This window comes from Mustela nigripes, chromosome 8 (assembly GCF_022355385.1).
Source record: "Mustela nigripes isolate SB6536 chromosome 8, MUSNIG.SB6536, whole genome shotgun sequence".
Taxonomy (NCBI): Eukaryota; Metazoa; Chordata; class Mammalia; order Carnivora; family Mustelidae; genus Mustela; species Mustela nigripes.
In genome coordinates, this window is record NC_081564.1 from 75,430,534 (window position 1) to 75,456,334 (window position 25,801).

Below are 25,801 nucleotides of genomic sequence, written 5' to 3' on the forward strand. Positions count from 1 at the left end.
TCAATGAAGGAAAAAGTAAATTTACTAAAATATTTCTTTATTTGAATAAGGTCAATGTCATTTCTTGAATTCCAGCTAGCATCAAATAACAATCAGAAAAAAAACACTTGACAAAATGTTATCCAATTGAAATTAACAGTGGATAGAAAACCCTTAACTTTAAAAGAAATATATTAAATAGGCAACGTACAGATCTAAAAAGTTGCAAGTGGTGATTTTACATTAGATCTTATAAATAAAAAAATCCCCCGTATAATTATTTATTCACGATCTCCCTGCAATAAGCACATGGACAGGAAAAGATAATCACATCTTAATATTCACAACTGTTATTTAAGTTCTTTACAAAGATTGTATCTCTGCAACTCATTGGGTCAGGCGATCCCTTATTCAAGTAATTTGTTTTCCCTAAGTTATCAAAAAAGTACAATTGTCTGAGATAAAATGTCACAGAAATCGCAATCAAGAAAGCAAAAAGCTTTAGCAGGCAGACTTTGAGATGGGAGTCTTCATGGCTTAGTCATGATCTGACGATGATTCTGTAAGTTTAAAAGCCATCAACCAAAGTACCAAGAGCTACAGGCAACAATCTGGGTTTAGTTTGTGGTTGGTTCTTGTTAAGAAACCAAGAATTTTAGGAGGAAGAACACTGCAAGAAGAAAAGGATCCGTGCACATGTGCTAACGTCACCGACAATGAAAATGATATATTATGCTCTCTGCTCAGCTTTAAACCAACAGAACACAATACTTTTTTTCCACTCCCCATGTTAATGGTTCTCAGACACTACTATGCTCAGAACCACCTGACGTGCTTGCTGAGAAGTGATATTCTGAAGCCCCGTCTCTGAATTTTGATTGAGGTGCTTTAGAACGGAGGCCCAGAATCCTAATCTTCACAAGCACAGTATGACCCACACGGTCCACGAACCACACTCTGAGAAACACTGATGTCCCTTTAATACAGAACAAAACATTGTTGATGGTTCATATCTTCTTAGTAAAGTTTTAAGCTGAATAAAACATTTAAACAATTAGAACACAAACAGGTACATTAAAAAAAAAAGTATTAGCCATTATGGCATTGGATTTTTTTTTAAAAGTGGCATCGCAGGCACGATGACTCAACACTAAAATTTTAAAATCAATTTTTAGTCCAAGGCACCTGTAAAATACTTGCTGGTGTGAGAGAAGGTAACAAATTTAATTATACAAAATAGTACAGAAATGAAAGAATCCTGGCAGTGATTGATTTTTCCACAGAGCAGACATTTTTCTTCAGAAATGAGCTACTTAAAGCGAATGATTTTGAGGAAAATAAACCGAATTTCAAATAATACAATGAACAGCCTGTGCAAACTGCTTTATGAGTGATCTTCTAGTAAATTAAATTACTATGTAAAAAAGATAAAGATTCATGCATTTTCATAATAGCTCTCTCCGCTTGAATTAGTAACGGTCAGCACAATTCCTCTCCCAACCGTAGCCTGAACAATGTCCACCGCATTCATACGTCGGGTGTCCCCTTAGCCCGTTCAGGCACACATGACAATGGATTTCGTAACACTGGATATTTTGCAGTCTTTTATCAAGAGGATTTCCCAACTTTCACAGCCCAAAACTTAAATATTCTTCTGAAGGTTTTTTTGTTTTGTTTTGTTTTTCCACAGATTAAGAGCAAATTCTGTGATGACGTCTCTGGAACATGAATTTCAAAATGTGAATACCACAAAGGAGAGAAACACCAGAGAAGCATTTTCTCTGTTAAAGTGACTGAAGCAGAGCGAGCAGTCTTAGAATATTCTTACTCAGCATTCCGGGATCAACGCTAACACGAAAAGCAATGCTAGGGCTGTCTGCGTACATAGTACGAAGTAGGTACTGCTACAATGCAGAGTTCCTCAGAGTCTCTGTATAGATTTTAGGCGGTTAGCCCAGTCTGTAAATGACGTTTGAGAACAAATTTATGAAGGTTTAGAAGAATGAAATGGTATTGTTTTATACAACACTGTAACTTCTTACTCTGGGTTCTATGACAAATGAAAGATAACAACTTAGCTAAAAGAGATAAAGTATTTTGAAGTCAGCAAAAACATAGGTCTACATCAGCCGTGAAAACATGAAGTCTGCATGTTCAAATGTCCTTTCCGGACTGATTCTGTAACACTGAGGACCAGTATGCACAAACACTACAGCGACCCCTTGCAGTCTGACATTTCAAAGTTAAGCTGCCTAACAAGTGCTTCACAATATCCTTAGTTCTGGCATTAAAAAAAAAAAAAAGAAGAAGAAGAAGAAGAAGAAGAAATCAGAAGTGTTAATTCTGTTTTTCAAATTTGGTCTTCAAACGTCTACACTGCTTCTACTCCAGTCTCATTGATTTAAATGACACCAGATTATATGAAGTGATGTAACCAAAACTCAGTGGTGGGGTTTTTTTTGGTGAACTTAAAACTCTCCCCAGGACGTGCAATCTGGGCTGCATTTACACGCTATACAAAATGGGAAATGCTCCTTAAGTTACAAACTAAATCCCAAAATGATGTTCATACTGTTGAACTGATGCTGTTGGCATGGAGACGTTCACGAATATGAGTGGGCATGAGCTGAGCACATTACCACGCAAAACTATGAAAACCATGATCAGAGGAACATTTTCACCTAAATGGTTTTCAGGCAAAGAGCAGCTATTAATTTTCCCCCAAAATTTCCTTTAAAAAGTGAAATGTATCATTGATAATCAGAGGGAAAGATACTTCAACATTCTGAAGCCTGTTACCTAGATCCTAAAGCTCTCAGACAAAATATTCTTTGATTTCAAAGGGAACTGTATTGGATAAAAGGACTGCTGGACTGGGTCTTAGAGTAGGAAACTCTGACCTCTAAAAAAAGACTCTGGGTTATAAGATAAACGTGATGGGGAGCTCTAAGTTAGACGACGTAGTTTGGGGGTTAGGAAGGCAAGTGTATTTATGTTAAATAAAGAAACCTCCAACGCTGGAGACTAAGGGGTAAATTTCACATCTTGGGGTTGCCCCTAGTTTCTATTATTTACCATCTTATTTATCAATATTCTGTTCAGTGGCTGTATTCTACTGGCCAGAAATTCACTGAAATTTAAATAGATTTATGTACTATGCACAAATTTACATGTGGTTGTCTTTGTTTTAAGGTTTATTCTTACTGCAAATCAATGTTTAAACAGTCATTTTATACAAAATTTAATAATTTAGACTATGAAGCAATTTAAATACTTCAATTCCCTCAAAAAGACAACATTTTGTATATACATACATGATGTACACATATGAAAAAAAGGTGGTCAAAAGAATTTTTTGGCAGCGGCTTCTTGCTGAGTCCTAAGGAAAAAGAAGAAAAAACCCTGAAAGTTCTATACATTTTACTTCGGTAAGACTCAGGATTGCTTAGAACTGAAATATACATTGCCTTGTGAAGTACACATCCCATTAAGATAAGCATACTTCTACAGATGCACTCCCACATGACTGAAATAGACTAGAAATACTACTTGCTTTGTGTTAAACTGAATTTTACAAGTAGTGGAAGTTGTTACACATGTAGGTTACTTGAAGTGTTTAAAAATTAAATACAGAAAGATATTGAGTCAAATTTCAGAGACTTACCTATACATGATGTAACCAATGAATAACACCGTTTGTACCACTACAAATATAACGAAGTGCATTGTAGATAAACATGATGGAAATGGTGGCAGCTCTGGGCATTTTGGTCTTTCATTTGATGGCTATAAGGCAAAAAACTATTACAATTAGTCAAACCGGTATTTTAGAAAAAGAGATAAATATAAAGCCTTCATAAAATTCATGGTTAACTAAATAAACTCAAGATTTTTAATTTATTTGTCCCATAAATATCTTCCATCCCCTTAACTTTTACCACTTTTTTTTCTTAAAATAAAGCTTACTTGTTTACTTTTTTAGTAATATCTGTGTCCACCATGGGACTCAAACTCATGACCCTGAGATCAAGAACCGCATGTTGTGCTGAATGAGCCCACCAGGCGCCCTTACCACCGAACTTTCTGGAAGAGTAGCTGACACAGGAAGGCCTCCACCTTCATGGCCCAGTCACTAACACACTGCTGTCTGGCTCGAATCTTCAGCACAGTGATAATGACTGTGTTCTTGATGGTCACAGACCACAAATTCCCTGGACACACTCAGTTTATCCTTGCTGTACTACACTGATTATTAATTATTATTATTAATAGTATCCCCTTTATTCTCAAGGAACTGCCTGACAAATACAATGGCTTTTTCTTAGCCCCCATCCTCCCCAACCTCCCAGCAGTCAACATTACTAATCAGAATTTTGAAAAATGTTTCTTTTGGAGTGCCTGGATGGCTCAGTTAGTTAAACATCTGCCTTCCGCTCAGGTCATAATCCCAGGGTCCTAGGGATGGAGCCCCACATTGCGCTCCCTGCTCAGTGGGGGAGCCTGTTTCTCCCTCTCCCTCTGCCTGCTGCTCCCCCTGCTTGTGCTCGCTGTCAATAAATAAAATCTTAAAAGAAAAAAAAGTTTCTTTTCCCATTTCCATGGGTATTCTTTCTGTTTTAAGGGGGCAATTAAATACCGGGGCAACGACTCAATCACGGTATCCCGACAGAACGGCTTGTCGGGTCAGCTGTTCCCGGCACGTCTGTACCTGCGGGACGGCACTCCGCACTGCGCGAGCATCTGCCCCAGAACCAGCCTGCGCCCCGCTGCGCATAGCTGGGGGAAACGGGCCTCAAACAGAACTCAGGGAAGAGACCACGACACTCTGGATGACAGGTAATGGTCATTAAGAAAACTCTTAACTCCTATTTGAAAAATAGGAATATCCAAAACATACATAAAAATATAGGTAAGAAAAGCAGTATCCAAAAATAGAAAGGAAACAAGATTGCATGTTAAAGACCTAAGTTCTTCCTACTGAATAGTTAAGGACCTCAGGAAAGTTAGTTAACAACACATTAACTTTCTTTCCTGAAAGATAATAGTTATTTTTTAAAAACTTTTAAAGATAGAAAGCTCCACATAACATATAAGGTATTAGGGCTTCCGGGAAGGTACACTGGGTAATACGGACTAGCCTCCTAGTAGAAGACAACTAGCAGAGCTGGAAACAAATCCAATCTAAAACAACACCCGTCTGAAGGCAAAGGCAATGAACAAGATGGCAAGAAGTGATGGGATCAGCATTTTTTTGGGCGGTGGGGGGCAGGGGGAAGACCAAAGAAAGACAACTTCAAATCCATGGATCAGAGAAGAAACTGAAACGGAAATTAGAAAGAGCGCCTGGGTGGTTCAGTCAGTTGAGCGTGGGACTCTTGGTTTTGGCTCAGGTCATGATCTCAGGGTTGTGGGATCAAGCCCTGCGGAAGGCTGTGCTCAGGCTGGCTAAAGATTTCCCAAATTTAATGACAACTATAAACTCACAGAACCAAGATATTAAACCCCAAGCAGAGGAGAAAGAAAACAAAAGCAAAGCATATAATTATCAAACTGTTTAAAATCAGTATCAGAGAGAAAATCTTAAAAGCAGAGAAAAAAAGAGTGCAGAGAAACAAAAGACTGACTTCTCATGAGAAATAATAAAACCATGATACAGTTACATAATGGGGTGCATGCAGCTGTAAGACGAATGAGGAGTATCTGTGCCCCACCACGGCCAGACGGGTAGGTCAAAGAAAGCAGGGAGTAGATAAATGTGTGCAGGCTGCCACTAGAAAAAAGGGGAAGATTTCATCACAGTTTCGGTTTATATTAAGAAAAGCAAGAAACAGTGGACTGAGAAACTACAGTCCCCCCAAACTGCTCCATAATGAGGTAGAAATGAAAAGCACAAGTGTAAAAGTTAGCCTTCTTGGAATCATCTGAGCTTTAATCTAGATACAAATTTATAGGAAATTTATACTGAGTGTAATTATGCAAACGGCCGGCTTCAGAATTACCAATCCAATCTGTCCCCAGTCTTAGAGCTATTCCCTCGAGCCCTGCAAGAACGGCCTTGAGCACATCAGTATGTATGTTTACCAGTATGTAGGTTTACCAGTATGTAGGTTTACCAGTATGTATGCTGGTTTTTAAAGATGTATTTATTTGAAAGGGACAGAGAGAGTGTACACGTTGGAGTCAGGAGAGGAAGAGGGAGAGAATCCCTAGCAGACTCCCCGCTCAGAATGGAGCCAAATTAGGGGCTCGATCCCATGACCCCAAGATCATTATGTGAGGCGAAATCAAGAGTTGGATGCTTAACCAACTGAACCACCCAGGCGCCTGTAGGTATGGTGTTTTTTTTGGCTAGTGTATCTGTGAAAAATGCTAGGTTAAATAGGCAAACGAATGTGTATTTTTTATACATTATTAAATTCTCCTTCCTAAGGATTAGGCCAGCTTGTACTCCCTCCAGCCATGTGCTTACTGAGTTCTTCTCAAGCCTTGGCAATGGAGTGTGTTGTCAAACTTTGGCTTTTTGTCAAACAGGTGTGGTATCACAGGCGAGTTTTATTTTTTATTTCTCTTATTATTTAAGCTGCTCAGCATCTTTTCATACATGGTACAAGCTTTTCTCATGAACATTCCATTCATTTCTCTAGCACTTTTTTTTTTTTTTTTTTAAGATTTTTATTTATTTGACAGAGCACAAGCAGGGGGAGGCAGGCAGAAGGAGAGAGGGAGAAGCAGGCTCCTTCCTGAGCAGGGAATCCGATGCAGGGCTCGATCGCAGGACCCTGAGATCAGGACCTGAGCCAAAGGAAGACGCTTAACCAATTGAGCCACCCAGGCGCCCTCTCTCGCATTTCTGATTGGGTTGTTCCACATCAGATTTTTAGCGTTGGCCATTTCAAGGAGATTGGACTGGAAGGGGAGAGGCAAATGCTACAAGCATTTGTGAATTTTGTAAGGGTTTTAGAAACCAGTAAGTAAGTTAAGAAAAACTTAAAACTGAAAAACTTACATGTACCAAAGGTCTATTGTCTAATATTGTCTCTTATGCATAATTAACTCTGAGAACATGTCATCTATCTTTAATATTTATGGCCAATCTCTAAAAATGTAGATGGGGCTTTAACTTAAAAAAAAAAAAAAAAAAAAAAAGGCCTGATAAAGTAAACCAAAACCCAAACCAACCAAACATAAAAACTTTAAAAAAGTGAACCAAGTAAGAGAGGAAGAGCTGCTGGAAAAAAGATGAATCTTGCTTAAAGAAAGAGGCTACCAGTCAGCCAGTGTCAGACCTGCGCGTCCTCACAGCCCAGACAGAGAAGTGGAGCTACCCAGCGCCTGTCTTAGTGAAGCGTCAAGAGACGTTTACCTTTCTAAAGCTCTTTAAAGACATCACTACTGATAACAAGAGCCATTTTTTAAAAAAAGAAAATTTACAGAAAAAACCTAGAAAACAAAAGTCTGGGACTGACAGCTCCAATGAGAGGAACAGCAATTTATTTTTAAAAGATTTTATTCAGCAGGGTATGGAGGGGCGCCTGGGTGGCTCAGTCTGTTAAGCATCTGCCTCTTCGGCTCAGGTCACGATTCCACAGTCCTGGGATCGAGCCCCACATCGGGCTCCCTGCTCAGCGGGGAATCGACTTCTCCCTCTTCCTCTGCCCCTCCCCCCGCCACTCACTCACTCTCTCAAATAAATAAACTCCTTAAAAAAGTTCTATTCAATAGGGTATGGAAACAAGGAATATAAAGACATCAGGATTACATGGAATAATTCTACCTTGAATATGAGAAATGAACATTAGTATTAAGTAAAAAGTATTTTCCAGTAAATATGTGTTCATTCTTTTCTGACCAAGGGAGACTGACGGTGACAGCAGCAGAAGTCAAGAGCTTACCATGTTTCGCTGCACCAAGTTGTCTATGTCCCGCTTCACGATGTGCAGGTGCTCTTTGATGTCATTGAAGTGCTGGGTTGACTCATAAACGCCCCCGGCGGACCCGGGATGCTGGATGCCGCTGACCAGTCTGACGGTTTCACTCATGGAATTCCTGAAACAGAAAATCTCTTTAGACAAGGGCGTTGCTAGAAAAATGATTTTTTTAGTCACATTTTTCAAAAGGTTAGATACACTTCAAAGCCCAATGTTAGGTTATTTAAAAAAAAATCAGTATTTAGAAATATTGAATCATATTCAGGACTGGAAAATAATATTTTTAAAGATTTTATTTATTTAGGGAAGGCTGGGTGGCTCAGTGGGTTAAGCCTCTGCTTTCAGCTCAGATCATGATGTCAGGGTCCTGGGATCGAGCCCCAAATCAGGCTCTCTGCTCAGCAGGGAGCCTGCTTCCCCCCCTCTCTCTACCTGCTACTCTGCCTACTTGTGATCTCTCTCTCTCTGTCAAATAAATAAATAAAATCCTTTAAAAAAAAGATTTTTTAAAAAAAGATTTTATTTACGTGAGAAACAGAGACAACAAGAGAGAGAGACAGCGAGCGAGCACAAGTTGGGGCGAGGGGCAGAGGGAGAAGCAGACCCCCCACGACTGAGCAGATGAGGGACTCATTCCTGCGACTCCAGGATCAGGACCTGATCTAAAGGCAGACACTCAACTGACGAGCCACCCAGGTGCCTCTGGAAAATAATTTATAAAACTACAGCTTAAGGGGCACCTGGGTGGCTCGGTCAGTTAAGCGTCTGCCTCCTGCTCAGGTCATGATCCCAGAGTCTTGGGATAGAGCCCCACATTGGGCTCCCTACTCAGTGGGAAGCCTGCTTTTCCCTCTGCCCATTACCCTGCCTGTGCTTTCTCTCTCTCAAATAAATAAAATCTTCAAACAAACAAACAACAGAGATGGAAGTTTAGAGTGAGAGTACCACCCATTACTCTCTCTGGAAATGAGGGATTCTGGCTGACCGCCACTAAAATTTTGGAGGGGCTAATGCGGGTACTTCATCCTGAACAGTGCAGGCCGACAACATCCAGTTATTAATAACTGTTGCACCTGTGGGATGGGGGATGAGGATGGCTTTTATGCTCAACTTCTTCGTATGTCTGAAAATGTCTAAAATGAAAATAAAAACTGGTAAGACCTTCTTTCTAGTCTGCTACAAACTGCAGCTGAAAGTGAGCAGATGATGAAACTACTTCTGACTGTTTTTATTTTGGGACCTTTTACCAGTCAGGGCCTTTTTATCTCTCTCTGTAAACTGAAGGGGGTTGTACTACATGCTTCTGGTTTAAAAAAAAAAAAAAAAAAAAAAACTCTACGATTCTCTAAGAATATGAATATCCACAGAAACAAACCAACCACTCCAAAGACAAATAATTCATTTCTTTACAGTTTTTTTCCTAAAGCCTAATCCAGAAGGAAAAAAGTTCTAGAAGACAAATTTAGACATCGGCGCTCAGTTTTCACCTTCACGTACAGTGCGTGCGACATTCATTCTCAGTTAGCAAGTGGGAGCTTATGAGGACTGCTAACTACTCTAAGTAAGTGCTTTCACGCATTACACAGCCAGATGGCTAGGGTTTACTAACCACTCACTGACTCTTCAGACGTTCTGTACCACTGGTATGTGAAAATAGCAAAGAACAAAGGAATATCTGGAATACAGTAATATTCACGTAAGAAAGAAGGGGATGTAAGAAAATACACACGTGCAGACAAAGCACAGGAAGAACAAACCAGAAATGAATGGGATAGGTTAGTGGGGGGAGGGTGGGAACAGGCTAGAAAGGGGGGAGATGGGAATGGTGTGGTAGTTAGTGTTGAGGAAGGAGTGACAGACACTTTAGTGAACACATACATTTTGACTCAGAACTCCTCAGAACCATCGCGTTCATAAAACCTTCATATATCCCAAATATACACAATTAAAAGCGGCCAGGATGTAGGAAAAATACAAATGCCAACAAAGAACCGAGCTGTACTATAAATGCAGATCATAACCGTACTGAACAGAGTGGGGAGAGAACTGAACTAAGCACCTGCCTGGAAGACAGCGTCTGCATCACAAACTGTAAGGTTAGATGCAAAAGGACCTTTATGGAAGCCCATCAGTGAGTACGTTTCTCCGAGGGATGTGAGTTAACAATTCAAAGCCACTTTATGGGTATATTATGTGCACACTAAAGCAAGCAAACGGGGGCGCTTGGGGGCTCAGTCAGTTTTAAGTGTCTGCCTTTGGCTCAGGTCATGATCCCAGAGACCTGGGATTGAGTCCCATATTGGGCTCCCTGCTTCTCCCTCTGCCTCTGCCTGCCGCTCCCTGTGCTTGTGCTGTCAAATAAATAAATAAAATCTAAAAAAAAAAACAAGTAAATACATTTTAGAGAAGAAAGAATAGGTTTCTCCCTCCTGGAGAAAGAATTTTCAAAGAAGGAAAGAAGAAGGTGAAAATCAACTTATAATGTTCAGCCTAGTCTAGTCCAACCAGAATCCAAAGTGTCTGGATAATCTCAGGGTCTTTTTAATACAAGTAAGAGTGATGGGCACAAAAATAAAGATACACGTGTCGGAATGGATTAGTAGACATTCACATATTCCCCAGCTCTGTCCACTGAGAGGGCCTAGGAGCAGTGGCACCGCAGGGACAGTGAGCACACCTACTGTCCAGATCTTGGGTTTCTAAATACTTTTCTTTAATAAAAGAATCCAGGGCTCACCAGAGAAGTGGCTGATTCTAGAGCTGGGGCAGAGAAAACACAAAATGAGCCTGAAACACAGTGTAGCACCAGAAAGTTAAGAAATGCTTTAAAAAAAGATGGGAGCTTTTTGAAAGAACACAGAAGTCAAGCTGGAGGAGTTCTTAATCACCAGAGCAGAACTGTCTGCGCAGTAAATAATGACAGTATGGGACTACAGCCCACAGAATACATACCCATGAGCCCGTACGACATAAATAATTGATTAAAATAAGTAAATGGGGCAGAAGATACCCAGTCCTTGCAGAATTCCAATGAGCGCATGGGAAGGAATGATGAAAATAGAAAAAAAAAAAAATTCAGCACTTGGGAAACACCTCATTCTTGTTTCAGACAAAACATCAATGGATGCTACAATTAGCACGCAAAAGTTTAAACTGAAACAGGATATTTACATTATTTACATAGTCCCAAAGTTCCTTTTCCAAAATGTATTTAAGCAGTAAGGGAAGGACAGTAACTTTAAAGTACAGAAAGCAGAAAGGAACCACCTTAACCAAGTGACACCAGCCAGTGTCAACAGCAGTAAGACATACTGACATCGTGAACATGACACAGTGTTGTATTCTTGTCAAGAACACAGAACGTCCATCCAATCATGAGTCAGCACCAGCCAGACCCCAAATCAGGAGCCAGTGGACCAAAGAACTGACAGAAACTGTCACGGTCGTGAAAGACAAGAGGAGATGAACTACTTCAGACTGCAGAAGTATGAAGAGATAGAACTAGATGCAATGTGTGTTGCTGGACACGATCCTGGAACAGAAAAAAGGGCATGCATGGAAAATGGGTGAAATTTGGGTAAGATCATTAGTTTAGTTAATAGTACTGCACCGCTCTTCATTTCCTGGCTCTGACAACTTGTGCTACGGTTACGTAAATTGTGAACATTAGGGGAAGGTGGCGATGAATATATGAAAATTGTACTATTTTTGCAATGTCTAAAGTTTAAAATTAGATCAAAATAAAGATTTCAAAAAATAATATCAAATGATCCATTTATGAAATTTATGAAAAAAAATTTTTTTTAAAGACTTTATTTATTTGACAGAGAAAGCAAGACAACACAAGCAGGGGGAGCAGTAGGTGGAGGGAGAGGGAGAAGCGGACTCCCCAGTCAGCGGAGTCCAACGCGGGGCTCGATCCCAGCGTCCTGGGATCATGACCTGAGCCGAAGGCAGACCCTTAACTGACTGAGCCACTAAGTGCCCCTATTTCTGAAAGAATTCATTCATTTAGGATTGTAAGTATTTTAATCATGAGTTTACAACTTAAAGATTTTTTAAAATGTCAGATAGTACAACTGAAAAGAAGTCCAAATTTGCAGTTACAAGTGGGGCTGCCTTTAATCTCTAGGTGCGGATATTATCACCTTCTGTTTAACCCCATACTGTTTAATTTTCTAGTGCTAAAGAACTCACCTTGACATTCTTCTTTGTCAAGGGTTGTACTGGTTGGTGCAATGCTCTAAAAAGTGAGCTTATAAAATGTAACACTTTGGCTGTTTCTCTACTCTAGGCATTGAAAGCTGTTAAATTATCTGTGTAAGTGAGTACTTTTTAGCAACTTCTTCAAAGTTCCAAGGACACAGTAACTCCTCTCTGTTCCAACTCGTCCAGTCTCTTAGGGTACAAGAAGGAATGGAAGAGAGGCAGTCACACATGGCACGTTTCCTTGGAAATGGTTCCATTCCATCACAAAGAAGTTCCTGTGCTTGTATCACAGTTCTACAATGCTATGCATGATTACCCTTCTAGAATTTTTCACAGATACTACTACGCATAATCTTTTTTCTTTCTTTTTTTTTTTTGACAGACAAAAAGAGATCACAAGTAGGCAGAGAGGCAGGCAGAAAGAGGGGGGATGCAGGATCCCCGCTGAGCAGAGAGCCCAACGCAGGGCTGGATCCCAGGACCCCGAGATCATGACCTGAGCCGAAGGCAGAGGCTTAACCCACTGAGCCACCCAGGTGCCCCTACACATACTCTTTTTATTTTAGAAATGCATGAATACTCGTCTCAAGTAGCTATGACAAATGTCTTTTTTTTAAAGATGCTAAAGCATTTTTTCTCTTCTGATCTAGAACAACTCAAACATTTAGGCCTACTGGCAGTTTCTGAACTTCAAAAGTTCCCATACTTTCCACTCCCTGATTTATAAACTGAATCTAGAATGTGATTCTTACCCTTTTGTGGAATTCTTACAATAATAATGTGCTTGTACAGAGGAAGACAGAAGTCATGAATTTTGGATAAATGTATCACCTAACACTCAGACATGATTTCTGCACACTTACTTCATTTCGTTTACTTGTCTCAGGATCTCGTGCTGAGTGTTCACAATGGTATCCAGCTCTTGCTGGGTGATCTAGAGGGAAAACAGAAGAACCCAGTTCCGTAGGAGCACAAGGCAGAGTACCCTTTCTTTCCTCTGTGCCTCCTCCTCCATCAGAGGCTACCTAAGGCACACACGCCTGTCTGGAAAGCTCACCTGTCCCTGCTGGGCTGGGATTCCTGCTCCTCTTTTAGCGATCTCCTCTGTCAACGAAGAGACGTATCTTCTCTGTTCATCAAGAATCATATCTAACTGTCGGTTCAGCTGCTTGATCTCAAGATGGATACGATTCTGTCCTTCGAAGATCTGTCTCAGCTCGCGGTCTCCTACACTCTCAAATATTTCATCCGCTGAAATGGAAATTGCAAATTAAAATGATCAAAATCACCGACATGTGTAGCTTTTGCAATACCGTAAGTGACTGAAGTATCAGTATATACTAAAATTAGGGCATCACCAATATGACCTACTCCAGTGGTATGAACTCCTCAGTAGTAAACATGCAGGTAGTCAATTCAGTCATGACAAAATTACTATAAGCTTTTTGCCACGTCTGGTGGCTGAACACCTATTATAAATTAAAAAACGTTTTCACCTAAAAATAATTTTCTTTCAAATCTATGATTTTATTTATATGAAAAGGCAAAAACTAATCTAAGCCACTAGAATCAGGAATAGTGGTTGTCCCTGTGGAGCGGGACTGACTTTGAAGACGCATGAGTGAACACCCTGGGGTGGTAAAAATATTCTGTGTGTTGACTGAATGACAATTAAGTGGGTATACAAGTATGTCATAACTCATCAAACTATACTTTTAAAATCTGTGCCTTTCACTTAGGTAATAAATTTAATAATGGAGTTGAGAACAGCGGATTTCCCTTGTAAAACTGACTGTGCTGAAAATCATTTCATTCAAACATTTACTACAATAAGCTTCAGGATATACTCACGAATCATGTGTGATATTTAAAACAAATCCAAGAAGAGAATTAAATTCATTTTTCATTTTTATCATCATTAAGTCTGATTTATATTACTGATCATTCAGAGAACCACATACTATAGGGACTACAAAAGCTAGCTATGGCTTTATTAAATACAGCTTCGATCATCTGTGCTGGTGGAACAATCCAGATAAAACTTAGCAGGTAATATAAAGCCACTCTACTTGGATCTCTCATGTTTTATTTTTGACCCACACAGCACACTTTTAAGTTCAACAATGGCTTAGACTAATTATTTTAAAATTTGCAAAATCTTCAAATCGAGTTCTGCTGAGCAGTAAGGGAAGGAGAACTAGAGATCATTTCATACTACTTTCACAAGATTTTTGTTATTTTCCCAGTATTATCTCTATATTAATAAGCTAACGTGCCACTCAAAGGAAAGACATAAACTTTACATGATTTCATTCCACAAATATTTAGAGTCTCAACTACGAGGTCACATTTTTTTGGGGGGGGCAGTCAGGGTAGTCAACAGAAAAACAAAATCCCTGTTCTCACAGAGCCTACACTGTTCATCCATTTTACCCAGTATTGCCCCCCAAAGGCTTTCCTAAGCCACACCCTTACTGATAGAAACATCAATCTCCAAGCCTTATGACAGAAGATTTGCTTATAGATTGCTTCTGGAAACTGCCTGGATGTGCCAGACAAGAGCTCAAGAATGGGATGAATGTGCGTGCCGTGACCCCCATGTGGCTCTGAGCACAACTTCCTCCAACTCACCAGGATGCCCCTGAAGGTCAGGGTGGCCCTTCTGGAATTCCTCCTTTTTTTTATCCAATTCTTGTTGAAAGTGCTCAAATTCCTCCTGATACTTTTCTTTTTCTTTTTCTGAGATTTCTTTATCTGGTGTAGGCTTTTTTTGGAATTTAGGGATAGATCATTAAAAAAAAATTTAAAAGGTAAGAAAATATTAAACCTCAGTATACTTTTTTTTCCTCCTTCATTTTAACTACTCAACCACTAGTTGAAAGGTTAACATAAAAATATTAACCATTTCACTCTTGCTACTAATAATTACAACAAAACAGTAGCACTAGCCATGATCACTTACTGAGTTCGCGGTCTTATTTAATGCCCATGACACCGAGAGGTGGCCGGTACCAATGTCTCAGTTTTACCAGTGAAGGAACAGAGCGGTACAGAGGTTAAGCCACTTTTACGAGATTAAACAGCAATAACAGGCAGAAACAAGAACCAAATCTAAGTTGGGCCTCCCAAGTTTTCAGCTACAGGGAGATACCAATAAACTGGAAATAAACTTTTTTGGGGAAAAAAAAAAAGATGTGTATACTTACCAGCTCTTTCCCAGGCTCGGTCAGCTGGAAGGTCAGAAAAGAAAGGACATCATGGTCATCTACAAATTAAAAAAAAAAAAATCTGAAAAAGTTACACAATAGATTATTTTTATGGTTGTGAAGTTACTTTAGAGAGATCCAGAGCTTTAAAAATAATCTGTGAAAAATAACAAAAATCAGCTCTCATCCGGTAAAGGCAATGGAGCTCTGTGAGCTTAGAGATGAAAATTCACCAGAAAGGTTTACATCAGAAATAAACTAAAATTCACTTTATTTTATCTTAAACCAGAATATTAATAGTGATTAATAAGTAAGGGTAAAAGGTTAATAATAAATAAGGGATAAAGGAATAAAGAAACAAATTAGGAATCAAAAGAAAGCCTAAATCCCTAAACCTGACACCAAGATCTTCCCATATCGTCCCACAAATCTCCTTTATAGGCAGTGTCCCAGACAAATGAGACAAAATCCTGTTCTTCATGTATTTCTGGACCTCTCAACCTTTCTTACAGTACTTACCACTACTTGCCTTACTTTCTTGTTATAAACGTGACATTGCTTTGTCCTGGCTTACTGGGACAGTCCTGATTTATCCATGCTGCCCTGGCATTCCTAACAGCATCCTCTTTTATTCTCCAAGCATTCCAATTAGATAATACGATGATTCTCTCTATACAACATTCATCTCTGTTTCCCTCACATAGCAGATATTAACAATTTTACTTAATCTAAAATCAAATTAATTTCAGGCTGCTTAAGCTGGAAACACACTTAGCAGATCAAACCTCATAATGCTGACCTAAAATACCAATCCTGGTGAGTCCCATCTGCAAAGCAAGCGCAATTAATTCCAACCGGCGATCTCTATGCTTTCTGCCACTGTTATGAAGACTGACATATGCAACCAGATGAAAGAGAAAACCCTAACACTCTAGGTGTGTAAGCTACCTAACCTCAGGAGAAGATGTTCAGTGTGATAGAGCACTGGACTCAGGAGTCAGAAATTCAAACTAAGTCCTGCCTTGGTCTGACCATTACTGGCTATGTAATATTTATAACGTACTTTAATGTAAGATTTGGCAAACTTAACTAAAAATAGGATAAATACCATCTATCCTCTCTCTCCCTCCTTGTGATGTTGTAAGAACAATTACATATTTGAAAATAATAATACATGATATATATACTTTTTAAACACAAGATGGTACTGATGTGAGAAGTTCATTTATTACCAAATGTGGGGCAAAAATGGTAAATATGTCTTGTTTAAGCTTCAGTCCCAGTAATATTTCCTTAGGCTACCAAATTCACTTAAATGTGCTGTGACAACTTTCAGGATCCTAAACCACTTGGCAATTAACCTATTTCAGCCTTGACTTTAAATATCAACCATCAGTTGTCTACAGCCCCAGCCAACTGTATACCTACAGATTATCAGCAGAAAACGAGCAGATTCAAGATACCAAAAGACTGGCTCTGCAGTACGGCTCGTCTTGAAAGGCTGAGAGGAGACAAGTCTAGAAATCTCCCAGTAGACTGTTCCCACGGAAACCCAATTCACGACCTTGTAACATTAAAAGATGTCAAGATTTACCTGCAAGACCTCCAGTTGCAGCGGATACTCCAAAATGCCCTTGAGAAGGGAGAGCCAGATTGTCCGCTCTGGCGCAAAATTCATAGTCATTTTTATCTGGTGTGAAGCCATTATTGATCATTACCTAAAAAAGACATACTACAGCTATAGCTTTTACAACAGGCATTATCAAATGAATTTCAAATAGTCAATTTATGACTAACTGATCTTTATATTTGGTCTCCTAACCAACTGTCAAAAAGGGATCAGTTTTCTCTATTATAAAGGATAATCCCCTGTCCATGAATAATCTCACTTATTTAGCATCATCATATGAGATATTTCACTTCGAAGTTTTTAATCCTACAATGTGTCAAAGGCTTAAAGAGAAATATTTGATAATGTTCCATGAAAATCTTTCTAAAGTAGAAGACTCAGGGAACCATGATGACTTCCTTTGAATGGTTCATACAGAAGAAGGACCAGATTTGATCAAAAACCCCAGTGTCAGAGCTCAAATAGGATGAATTTATAATTTTTACCACAGCTAGTTGGGAATTAAATATAATTATATTAGATTAAATAGACTGCCATGCAAGGAGTGAGCTTCTCTTCGTTCAGTTGGGGAGGGGGTGTGACTACTTGTGTTCCCTCTCTCGTCGTGTCTCTCTGTCAAATAAATAAGTAAAATCTTAAAAAAAAAAAAAAAAAAAAAAGACTGAGCCAATATAAAGTCTTCCAAAAAATTGAGATAAGAGAAAGAAAAATTTAAACAAGATGTTTCTTATTTATTAGTAATGATGGCACTGATGGTACCTTTAACAAGTAAAGTTCCCATGATAATAGAACTGCTAGCTGGATAAACCCACTTTATTTATTTTTAAAGAGATTTAATTAATTAATTTATTTATTTAATTTGAGACAGAGTGAGAGAGCAAAAGTAGGGGAAGCAGCAAAAGGAGGAGGAGAGGCAGACTCCCCGCTGAGGGGCTCAATTCTAGGACCCTGGGATCAGGACCTGAGACAAAGACAGCCGCTTAACTGACTGAGCCACCCAGGTGCCGCAGGATATACCCACTTTACATAAATATTGCCCTGAATTCAATCTGTCTACAACTAAACTCATTACCAACCCTCTGCCCTCCCACTCCTCACTCAAACTCCGAAGTGCCGCTTCCTGGCTTAGTTGCACACCTGGTCAGAAACCCAGGAACGATCTCCGAGCCCCCACCGCACACCCCCGCCCACCCCCAGCACAGTCTCTCCCTCCTGTCACTCTCCTCTCTTCTTCCCTTTCCCCTGGCAAAGACAGCAAGTGGAGTCTCGCGGGGAAGAAGGCACTCGGTTCAAACCACAGTTGTGTTACTTACATGGTACGTTACTTAATATGGTATGTTAAGTAACAATAAGTTACTTAAAAATGTTCCACATCCCATTTCCCTGTGTATAAGATGGGGATGCCTGCCCCATAGGGATGTCGGAAAAAATAAGTTAGACACTGCACTTAAAAGGACAGAGCACGGGGTGTGGCCCACTAAGTGTAGCGCCTCCTTTCACAGATGCCATTTTAAGAACACTGCTGCCCAAGTCACAAATTGGATCATTTCACTTTCCTGCTTAAAACTTTCAGCACTTCCTTACAGGATAAACTACCCAAGGCCTGCGTGACTTGCCACCAAGGACCTTTCAACCCCTCCCCAGAGTCTCCTCCATCCCCCGCTGTTCCAAATCACGTGCCTTTCCCCAATCTTTCACCAGTCCCTGTGCCTGTTTTCTCTGCCTGGAACACGCACCCCAACTCAGAAATTTCCCCTTCCCCTTCCCAGTGCAGCTCAACGCTGAGAAACTGTTCCTGACCTTCTCCGCTCCCAGCTGCAGTTACAAGATGCTAACCCCTTGATTCCTGAATGGTAAGTGTGCTGTGACACACCTCCCATCTAGCACAGTGATGTTACACAAGTGTCTTCCCTCCACTAGACTACAAGCTCTTTGGAGAGAATGACCTTTCTCTTAGTCAGATCCGTATTTGGATGGCTCGGATGTGTATGTAATGTGTGGCATCTAGCAAGTTCGATGCTTAAACATGTACTGATGAATGCAAGCCTATGGGCTAGTTTTAACACCACATGACTACTTAGGCCAAGCTCTGAAGACACTTCTGTTCTCTCACAGAAACACCGAGTACATAAACTGATACCCAAATTTACATGCCTTTAATTTTCATCAAAGATTCAGAATGAAAAGTCCTACTAGAATGTTCATTTGAGCATCTCTTAAGTGCGTCTTACTTACCATCAGTGTTTTCTGGTAATACGTAATCTTTGCCCGGACAGGATAGGGTTTATTACGAAAGTCCCTCTGGCAACTTGCTAAAGCTTGACTAGCACCATCGCTAGAGTATGAAGAAAGGAAAAACAAACAAGAAACGTCAGAAAGCTTCCCAGTACTTAAAAATTCACTACTTAAAATGATCAGCGTCCAGAAAGATAATATATTATTAAGTTAGGACAGTCTTAGGACATTTGAAGTTACTTACTCAGAAGACACAAAGTTAATGCACAAGTTTTTCCCTGTTGATTCCTGTCAGAACTATGGATAGTATCAGAAGCCAATGTGCTGACAGCAAGAAGAATGTTTTACTCTTCTGAGATGAGGGCAAAATCCTCCTTTATGTCAGGGCAGAATCGAAATACACTGGAGCTTTTATTTTTTATTTATTTTACATTAGAGCTTTCAAAATGCGGATGCCTAGATTCTACCCCAAGTCAAGGGAAGGAGACTCAGGAGGAGGTGGCCCTGGCACCTCTGGTCTAAATAGCTCCACAGTGGGTCCTGATCAACTAGGAGGAAACAGTACATGGAAACGCAGATGAGTAACTTTTCTTACAGCTCCTGACTGGCTCAAAGGTAATTCCTGCCACAACAAACATGTAAAAATTAAAAACATACATACCTAATTCATATACAGTATAAATATACCAAACACTTAGAAATTTTGTAGCCTACTGGGAATCTTTAAATAAATCAACATGTAGGAAGTATGAGGTGGTATAAACTGCTCAGCCGTCAGTTTGGTCAAGGGTTTCAACTTTATTTTTGAAAGATGAAAGAAACATGACTAAGGGCATCACTAAGAACCAGGAACATCTTATAAATCTTTCAAAATATTACATAGTTTTCGGTTCAACAAAACAAGTCTTTTTTATGTTTGAAATCTGAGGTGGTCCATAGAATGAACTTTCATCCAGGACCAAATTTAAAAAAGACCTTTCTACCAAGTTACAAAATACATCTCAAGAAAAAGAATAATCTTATTTCATCTGAAAAATATTCAGATTTGAAATAATCTCTTTTTACAAGGGTTCTAAAAAGTTGTTGCAAGCAAGTAATATAAAAAGCACACACTTACTTTTGATGGTCATAATGGATTTGTCCATTGTTGCCTATAATTACTATAGCAGGATTATTTTTCTAAAAATAAAAAGAATGTATTTCGTTTTAAAGTCCTTAGGTCAAAGAATTCTAGATCATTCTAGAAATGCTGTAAAGTCTCTTATTTCTCTAAAATTCTAGGACTAAAAATTTTTAAGTAATTAATAGAAAAGATTCTATTTATTTAGAAAAAATTTAGTAAACCCTATTATAATTATTCAAAAACAGTCTTTAAACACCTCAATAAAGACGTGTGTGTGTGTGTGAGAGAGAGAGAGAGAGAGAGAGAGAGGAGAATGATCAACTACAACATATATTTGAGGACTATGTGAGACAAGTGTGAGACCCAAGGGAACTTAGTAACAGGAGCACTAGTATGCGTCAGCATTTAAGAAGTTATTAAAGCTCTCTTTTAACCAACTGAGCCACCCAGGTGTCCCTAAAGTTCTCTTTTAAATTGCTAATAATAACCCATGACAATCAACAGAGAAACTACCAGCTGAAACAAAGATCATCAATCCTAAGGCTAACACAGCACAAGTTAATGTCACTAAATCGCAAGTACATTTTGTTCGGAACTGTTTTAGGCTCTCCTAAAGACATCATCAGAGAAACTGGTGGATCAAAAGAGTGATTAACATATAAAAAGGTATTAATATGTGAACTAGTAATAGTAATGCACAGGGTATTTTCATGAAAACAGACTATAATCCTGAACACTGCTGGTTTCACTGCCTCCCTCTAAATGACTCAGGCTTGTGCATCAAAATTACTACACACATACAGGTGCTGCGGAGGGAGGTCACTGCAAAGTTCTCAGAGTTAGAACTCCATTCTGACCTCAATTGGTGCATGACAAATCAGGAACAAAGAGCTTTAAAATTTCCAAAGTCCTGGTTATATACAAGACTAATCATCATACTTAAAACAGAGTTTGGAGATTTCTCAAACTACTAACCAGACAAAAGTGTTAAATAAGCTGTATTTCTCGCAGCCTAACTTTGTTAACAGATGTATTCAAGTAGGTAATAGTTCTGACAACAAATATACCTTCCCATCATTGTCGAAAGAATCAAAAAATATTCCAACACCATTCCACATATCAGCTGATCCAAACACAGGACCCTCCAAGCCTTGATTTTCTGTATACCAAATTGCCTGTAAATATATAACAAGGGACTTTCAGAGGCTAGTGGTATATGCACTGATGCACATATGCACTGATACACATATGCATCGATATATGTATGCACTGATACACAGGTAAAGAAATGATCGTACCAGGCCATCAGCTCCAATTCGACCTCTTCCAGTCACTCGAAATGTCACCTCAACTTCCCAGTTCTCAAAGGCTGCTTTCGTCTTTGTCCACACTGATCCTCTTTGGCTTTTTAAAGATGGTGCTATTCGAATTTGATCTGAACTTGGAATAGCATCTGGAACAAAAATCAGGAAGAAGAGCTTTAAGTTATAATTAGGTAAAACTCAACGAACCATCACCAAACTGTTCCATATGCCTAGAGAGATCTAATTTTAACTTGGTAACCTGTACAATAATTTTGGTAGGAAAAAATTACACATTGGTAGTTTCAACTTTAAAACTTTAGAGCTTTGGGGGCACCTGGATGGCTCAGTTGGTTAAGTGTCTGCCTTCAGCTCGGGTCATGATCCCAGAGTCTTAGGAGAGTCTCGGCCTTGTGGCCGGGTCCCTTATCAGCAGAGAGACTGCTTCTCCCTCTGTCCCTTACCCAGCTGTGCTTGCTCTCTCTCTCTCTCTCTCTCAAATAAATAAATAAATAAATAAATAAAAATTTTAAGGAATAAAAAAAATTTTAAAAATAATAATAAAATAAAATAAAAATTTAGAGCTTTCTAACAGCCTTCCCACCATCTTTTGAATAGTGAAATACTTCTGGGGGAAAAAATTAATACTGCAATACATTAAAAATTCAAGGAGCAGGAGGAAGGAAATTATGACTTAAAAAGCAAATCAACTATTTGATTCCCATTATATTCTTTTTCAAGTATCTCAAAAACTTGCATATTATTTTTTTTTTAACTGTGAACTATTTTAGCAGTTTACAAATGTCAGAAAGCTCAAACAGTGTGAAAAGAACATACCACTAGGAATCAAGAGACTTATTCCTAGTCTCAGTTCAGCTGTGTGACTCTGAGCAAATAATTCTTACTGTCTTGGGTTCACCATATGTTCACCTGTAAAATGAAGGGGCTGGGCTCAATCACTTCCATGAAAATCCCAAAAGTTATATGCAAAATGTTGTGCATATATGCATTCTTCTAGGGAGAGGGTCAACTGAATTTCAAGTCAATAAACAGTTCTTCAGTGTTAGCAGATTCTCAAAGAGAACTGTGATCCCCAAAATGGTGGTTTGCATCTCCAAGCTAGGTTCAAATCCCAGCTCTACCACTTACTAGCTGTTTGATTACAGGCAAGGGATTCCGTTTCTCTAATAACCTCACAGGCATATAATGTACAGAAATATTTCAGAAAATGTTAGCTAGTCCTGTTACAGAACTATATACTATTACAGCACCTATTAGGCCTAAGTTTGAACAATTCTAACACATCCTCTCAGATTATTATATTATTATATTAACGAGCTCTGACATCCATTCTGGGAAATAACTGTATTATGTCTTTATACCTAGGAAAAACTAACAAAAGACAAGCTGAGGTACTTTATTAAGATCAGCCACTGTCACTAACACTTTCAAGCACTTAAACACTGGGGCAAGCCTCATGGGAAGAGTAGCAGACACAGATTCAGAAGAACTGGATAGGGGTTCTAGTCTACTGACACCAGTTATGTACCTTCCAAGAACCTTACTTTTCTGAGCAGCAGTTTTTTCATCTCTAAGACAGAGAACACTTGCCTTGCCTATAAATGATCAAATCAGAAAATGAAGGTGAAAGAGCTCTGAGAGCTACCAAGGGTTACAAACTGCTGTGATCAGTTTTGTGCCCTTATGAACCCAGGATGTGTACTAACAGTACAAAAGGCCATTAGTTAAGAAATGAAACACCATCGATTTGGTCTTCATTTAGGGATGAATGTAATGGGCCATGTTTAAACTGAATCTCAAATTTCTCTATTTATAAAAACTGCTGTAAATACTGGATCTCAGGGTAAATGAGAAGGGAAAAAATGATCAATGGAGTTAAGAAAACAGTGAGACTGTAAAAGTTACAGCGATAATGAAAGCAAGGGGTATTCACAGCAGAGATTTCCAGAGTCAGTATCCAGAAAAGTCAGGACTAAAACACGAATCCCTTTATTTCAAGTTCCGTCTAGCCATACAACTTTAATTCACCCAGGGATACTACCTGACATTTTTGCAGCAGACAAGCTTAGTTGGGTATAGGCTCTGTAGAGAAAGTCAAGTTAGCTAATTTGAGTAGTTAGCATTATTAATTGGCTGATGTACATGGCATAAGTGTGAAAGAAGAAAAAGCAGGTAAGGGAGAGATGCAGAAGTGAAAAAAAGTGTGAGCAAATTCATCACCACTATTGAAAACTTCAGCATCATTCCAGAAAAAAAACCAAAAACCCCCAAAACTTGTGTTTGGTACACCTGCAGCATCTTTGTTACCTTGATAACAAAAGCCCAGCAATATATCCTTAATGAGCAGACACACAGAAAATGCCTGCTGAGAAACAAAATAATTGTACTCTACTTCGAATACTTAATGACTTGGTCATTAAGTCAAATTGAAATTTTTACCTTCAAATTATATATTAATTTCAGTGAAATGGTCCTTCCTTAGAGTGTGTTTCCTACTCAGTAATTACTACTCAGTAAATACTTAATGGAATATTTTGTTTCAAGCCCCTGACATTCTAAAAGGAGGTATACAAACCTTTTATAAATGACTGTTAATTACACATAATGAATGGAACTCAAAATGAGAACTTCTCACCCCATAAAAAGGCATTTGCCACTTGTTTCAAAGGATGCATCTGATGGTCACTGAACAGAGCTTACAGCATGCCAAGTGTGAGGGCTGATTCCTTAGTCAGCAGTGACACATCAGCACTAGAAAGTACAGATACGTTTTCTTTCACGTATGTAAATGGCTAGCAAGGCTCTCTTATCTACTAACAGGGACAAATACACAAAGGGAATAAAACAAGGAGCACAGATTACTTTCAATAAAAAAAAAACAACAACTATAACTCTGAAGAGGCTGTATATGTAATGTTATTTTCATGTATTAAGTGCAGAAACAATACCAAAAAATATATCCCTTCTTGTAAATAAACGGATGAGTGCGACTCATGTTCCATAACGTGTTAATACAACTGAAAAGATCAAAGACCACACCAAGCCCCTGAAAGAGGCAAATTCAAGGTGTAGTAGTTCCAGCAGTGTAGCAATGTCCTCGGACATAAGAAGACTTAAAAACTACTTTAAAACCAACATATGCCACCTCTAGAGTCATCGGGGGTACACCCTGGCGCATTAGCCATTGCTAGCACCGGAGACGAGACAGCAGCGGAGGACCGAGCGGGAAAGGAGGTAGGGAAGCTCCGCGAACAGGTCTCCGGTGGGGATGGCCGGAGGTGGGGCTGCGGGGTGCTCGCGTTGAGACGTGGCGTTTAGGGTGAAACGTGATGCTTAGAAGAGAGTCTGAATGCCTGAAGTAGAGGAAAGTAACAAAACACCTCGTGACCGAACGGAAAGAAGGGGCGAGATCCAAGAAAGGAGGACAGGAGGACGAGGGGTGGGCAGAACGGGGGGAAGAGCCGGGCGCAGGCGGAGAGCCCTGCGGACCAGAGCCGACCTGCAGGAGGGGCTGCTGAGAAGGGTCCGCCGCGCCAGGGCCGTGCAGCAGGGAGAGGGTAGAGAAGAGGAGACCCAAGGCGGGGAAGGGACCCTGGCCCCCCGCCCTCCTTCCCGGCTTACTCCCCGCGTGGGCCCAGAAGGGCACTGTCCCGTCGCTCTGCACCAGGTGCGGTCCCTTGAAGCTGTATTTGTACTCGAAACGCCGGTGTGGCGACCCGGCTGCGATGCCCGCGGCACCAGGAGCCGCAGGGTCGCCTCCCATGCCGTCGCTCCCGGCGAAGCGACTGAGCGACAGCAGTAGGGCGCAGAAAAGAGGCCGAACTCTGGCCTGGGGACCCCTTTGCCTGGATCCCGCCATCTTGGATTCGAGGAAGCGGAGGCCGGCGGGAGGAGGAGGGGCGCGGGAGCCGCGGACGGCCAACAGGGCGCTCGCTGATTGGCGGAGCTCGAGAGACCCCGGGGGCAAGGGTGAGCCCCGCCCCCGGACTCGGCTAGCCCACGGCGGACTCGGGGCATCAGTGGGCGGAGCCCCAAGGGAGGGGGCGGGGCATGGAGGCGGTGCTGTCCGCGAGCTCCTCCCGTCCTCTTTGGGGCGGGAAAGGGTCTCCAATATTGCAACATTCCCTTCCCACGTGATTGGGAGTGTAGGAGGAGTGGACCACGTTCCT

General features: G+C 40.1%; 1 protein-coding gene across 2 annotated transcripts; it reads right to left on the minus strand.

Annotated features, from left to right (window-relative positions):
• Positions 1-25,541, minus strand: LMAN1 (lectin, mannose binding 1). 2 transcript variants are annotated; one of them, XM_059409761.1, is made up of 14 exons: positions 25,254-25,541; positions 21,609-21,763; positions 21,378-21,485; positions 20,305-20,366; positions 19,188-19,287; positions 16,917-17,040; positions 15,323-15,381; positions 14,748-14,880; positions 13,174-13,367; positions 12,980-13,050; positions 7,872-8,025; positions 3,644-3,765; positions 3,294-3,358; positions 1-1,697 (listed from the first exon to the last, which is right to left on the minus strand). In XM_059409761.1, the coding sequence occupies exons 1-13, from the start codon at positions 25,489-25,491 to the stop codon at positions 3,322-3,324; spliced, it is 1,557 nt and encodes a 518-aa protein (XP_059265744.1). In that variant the 5' UTR covers positions 25,492-25,541; the 3' UTR covers positions 1-1,697; positions 3,294-3,321. The 2 variants fall into 2 exon arrangements, with proteins under 2 accessions (XP_059265744.1, XP_059265743.1); XM_059409760.1 differs by having other exon boundaries at positions 1-3,358; positions 25,254-25,540.
• Between the last annotated feature and the right edge of the window lie 260 nt (positions 25,542-25,801).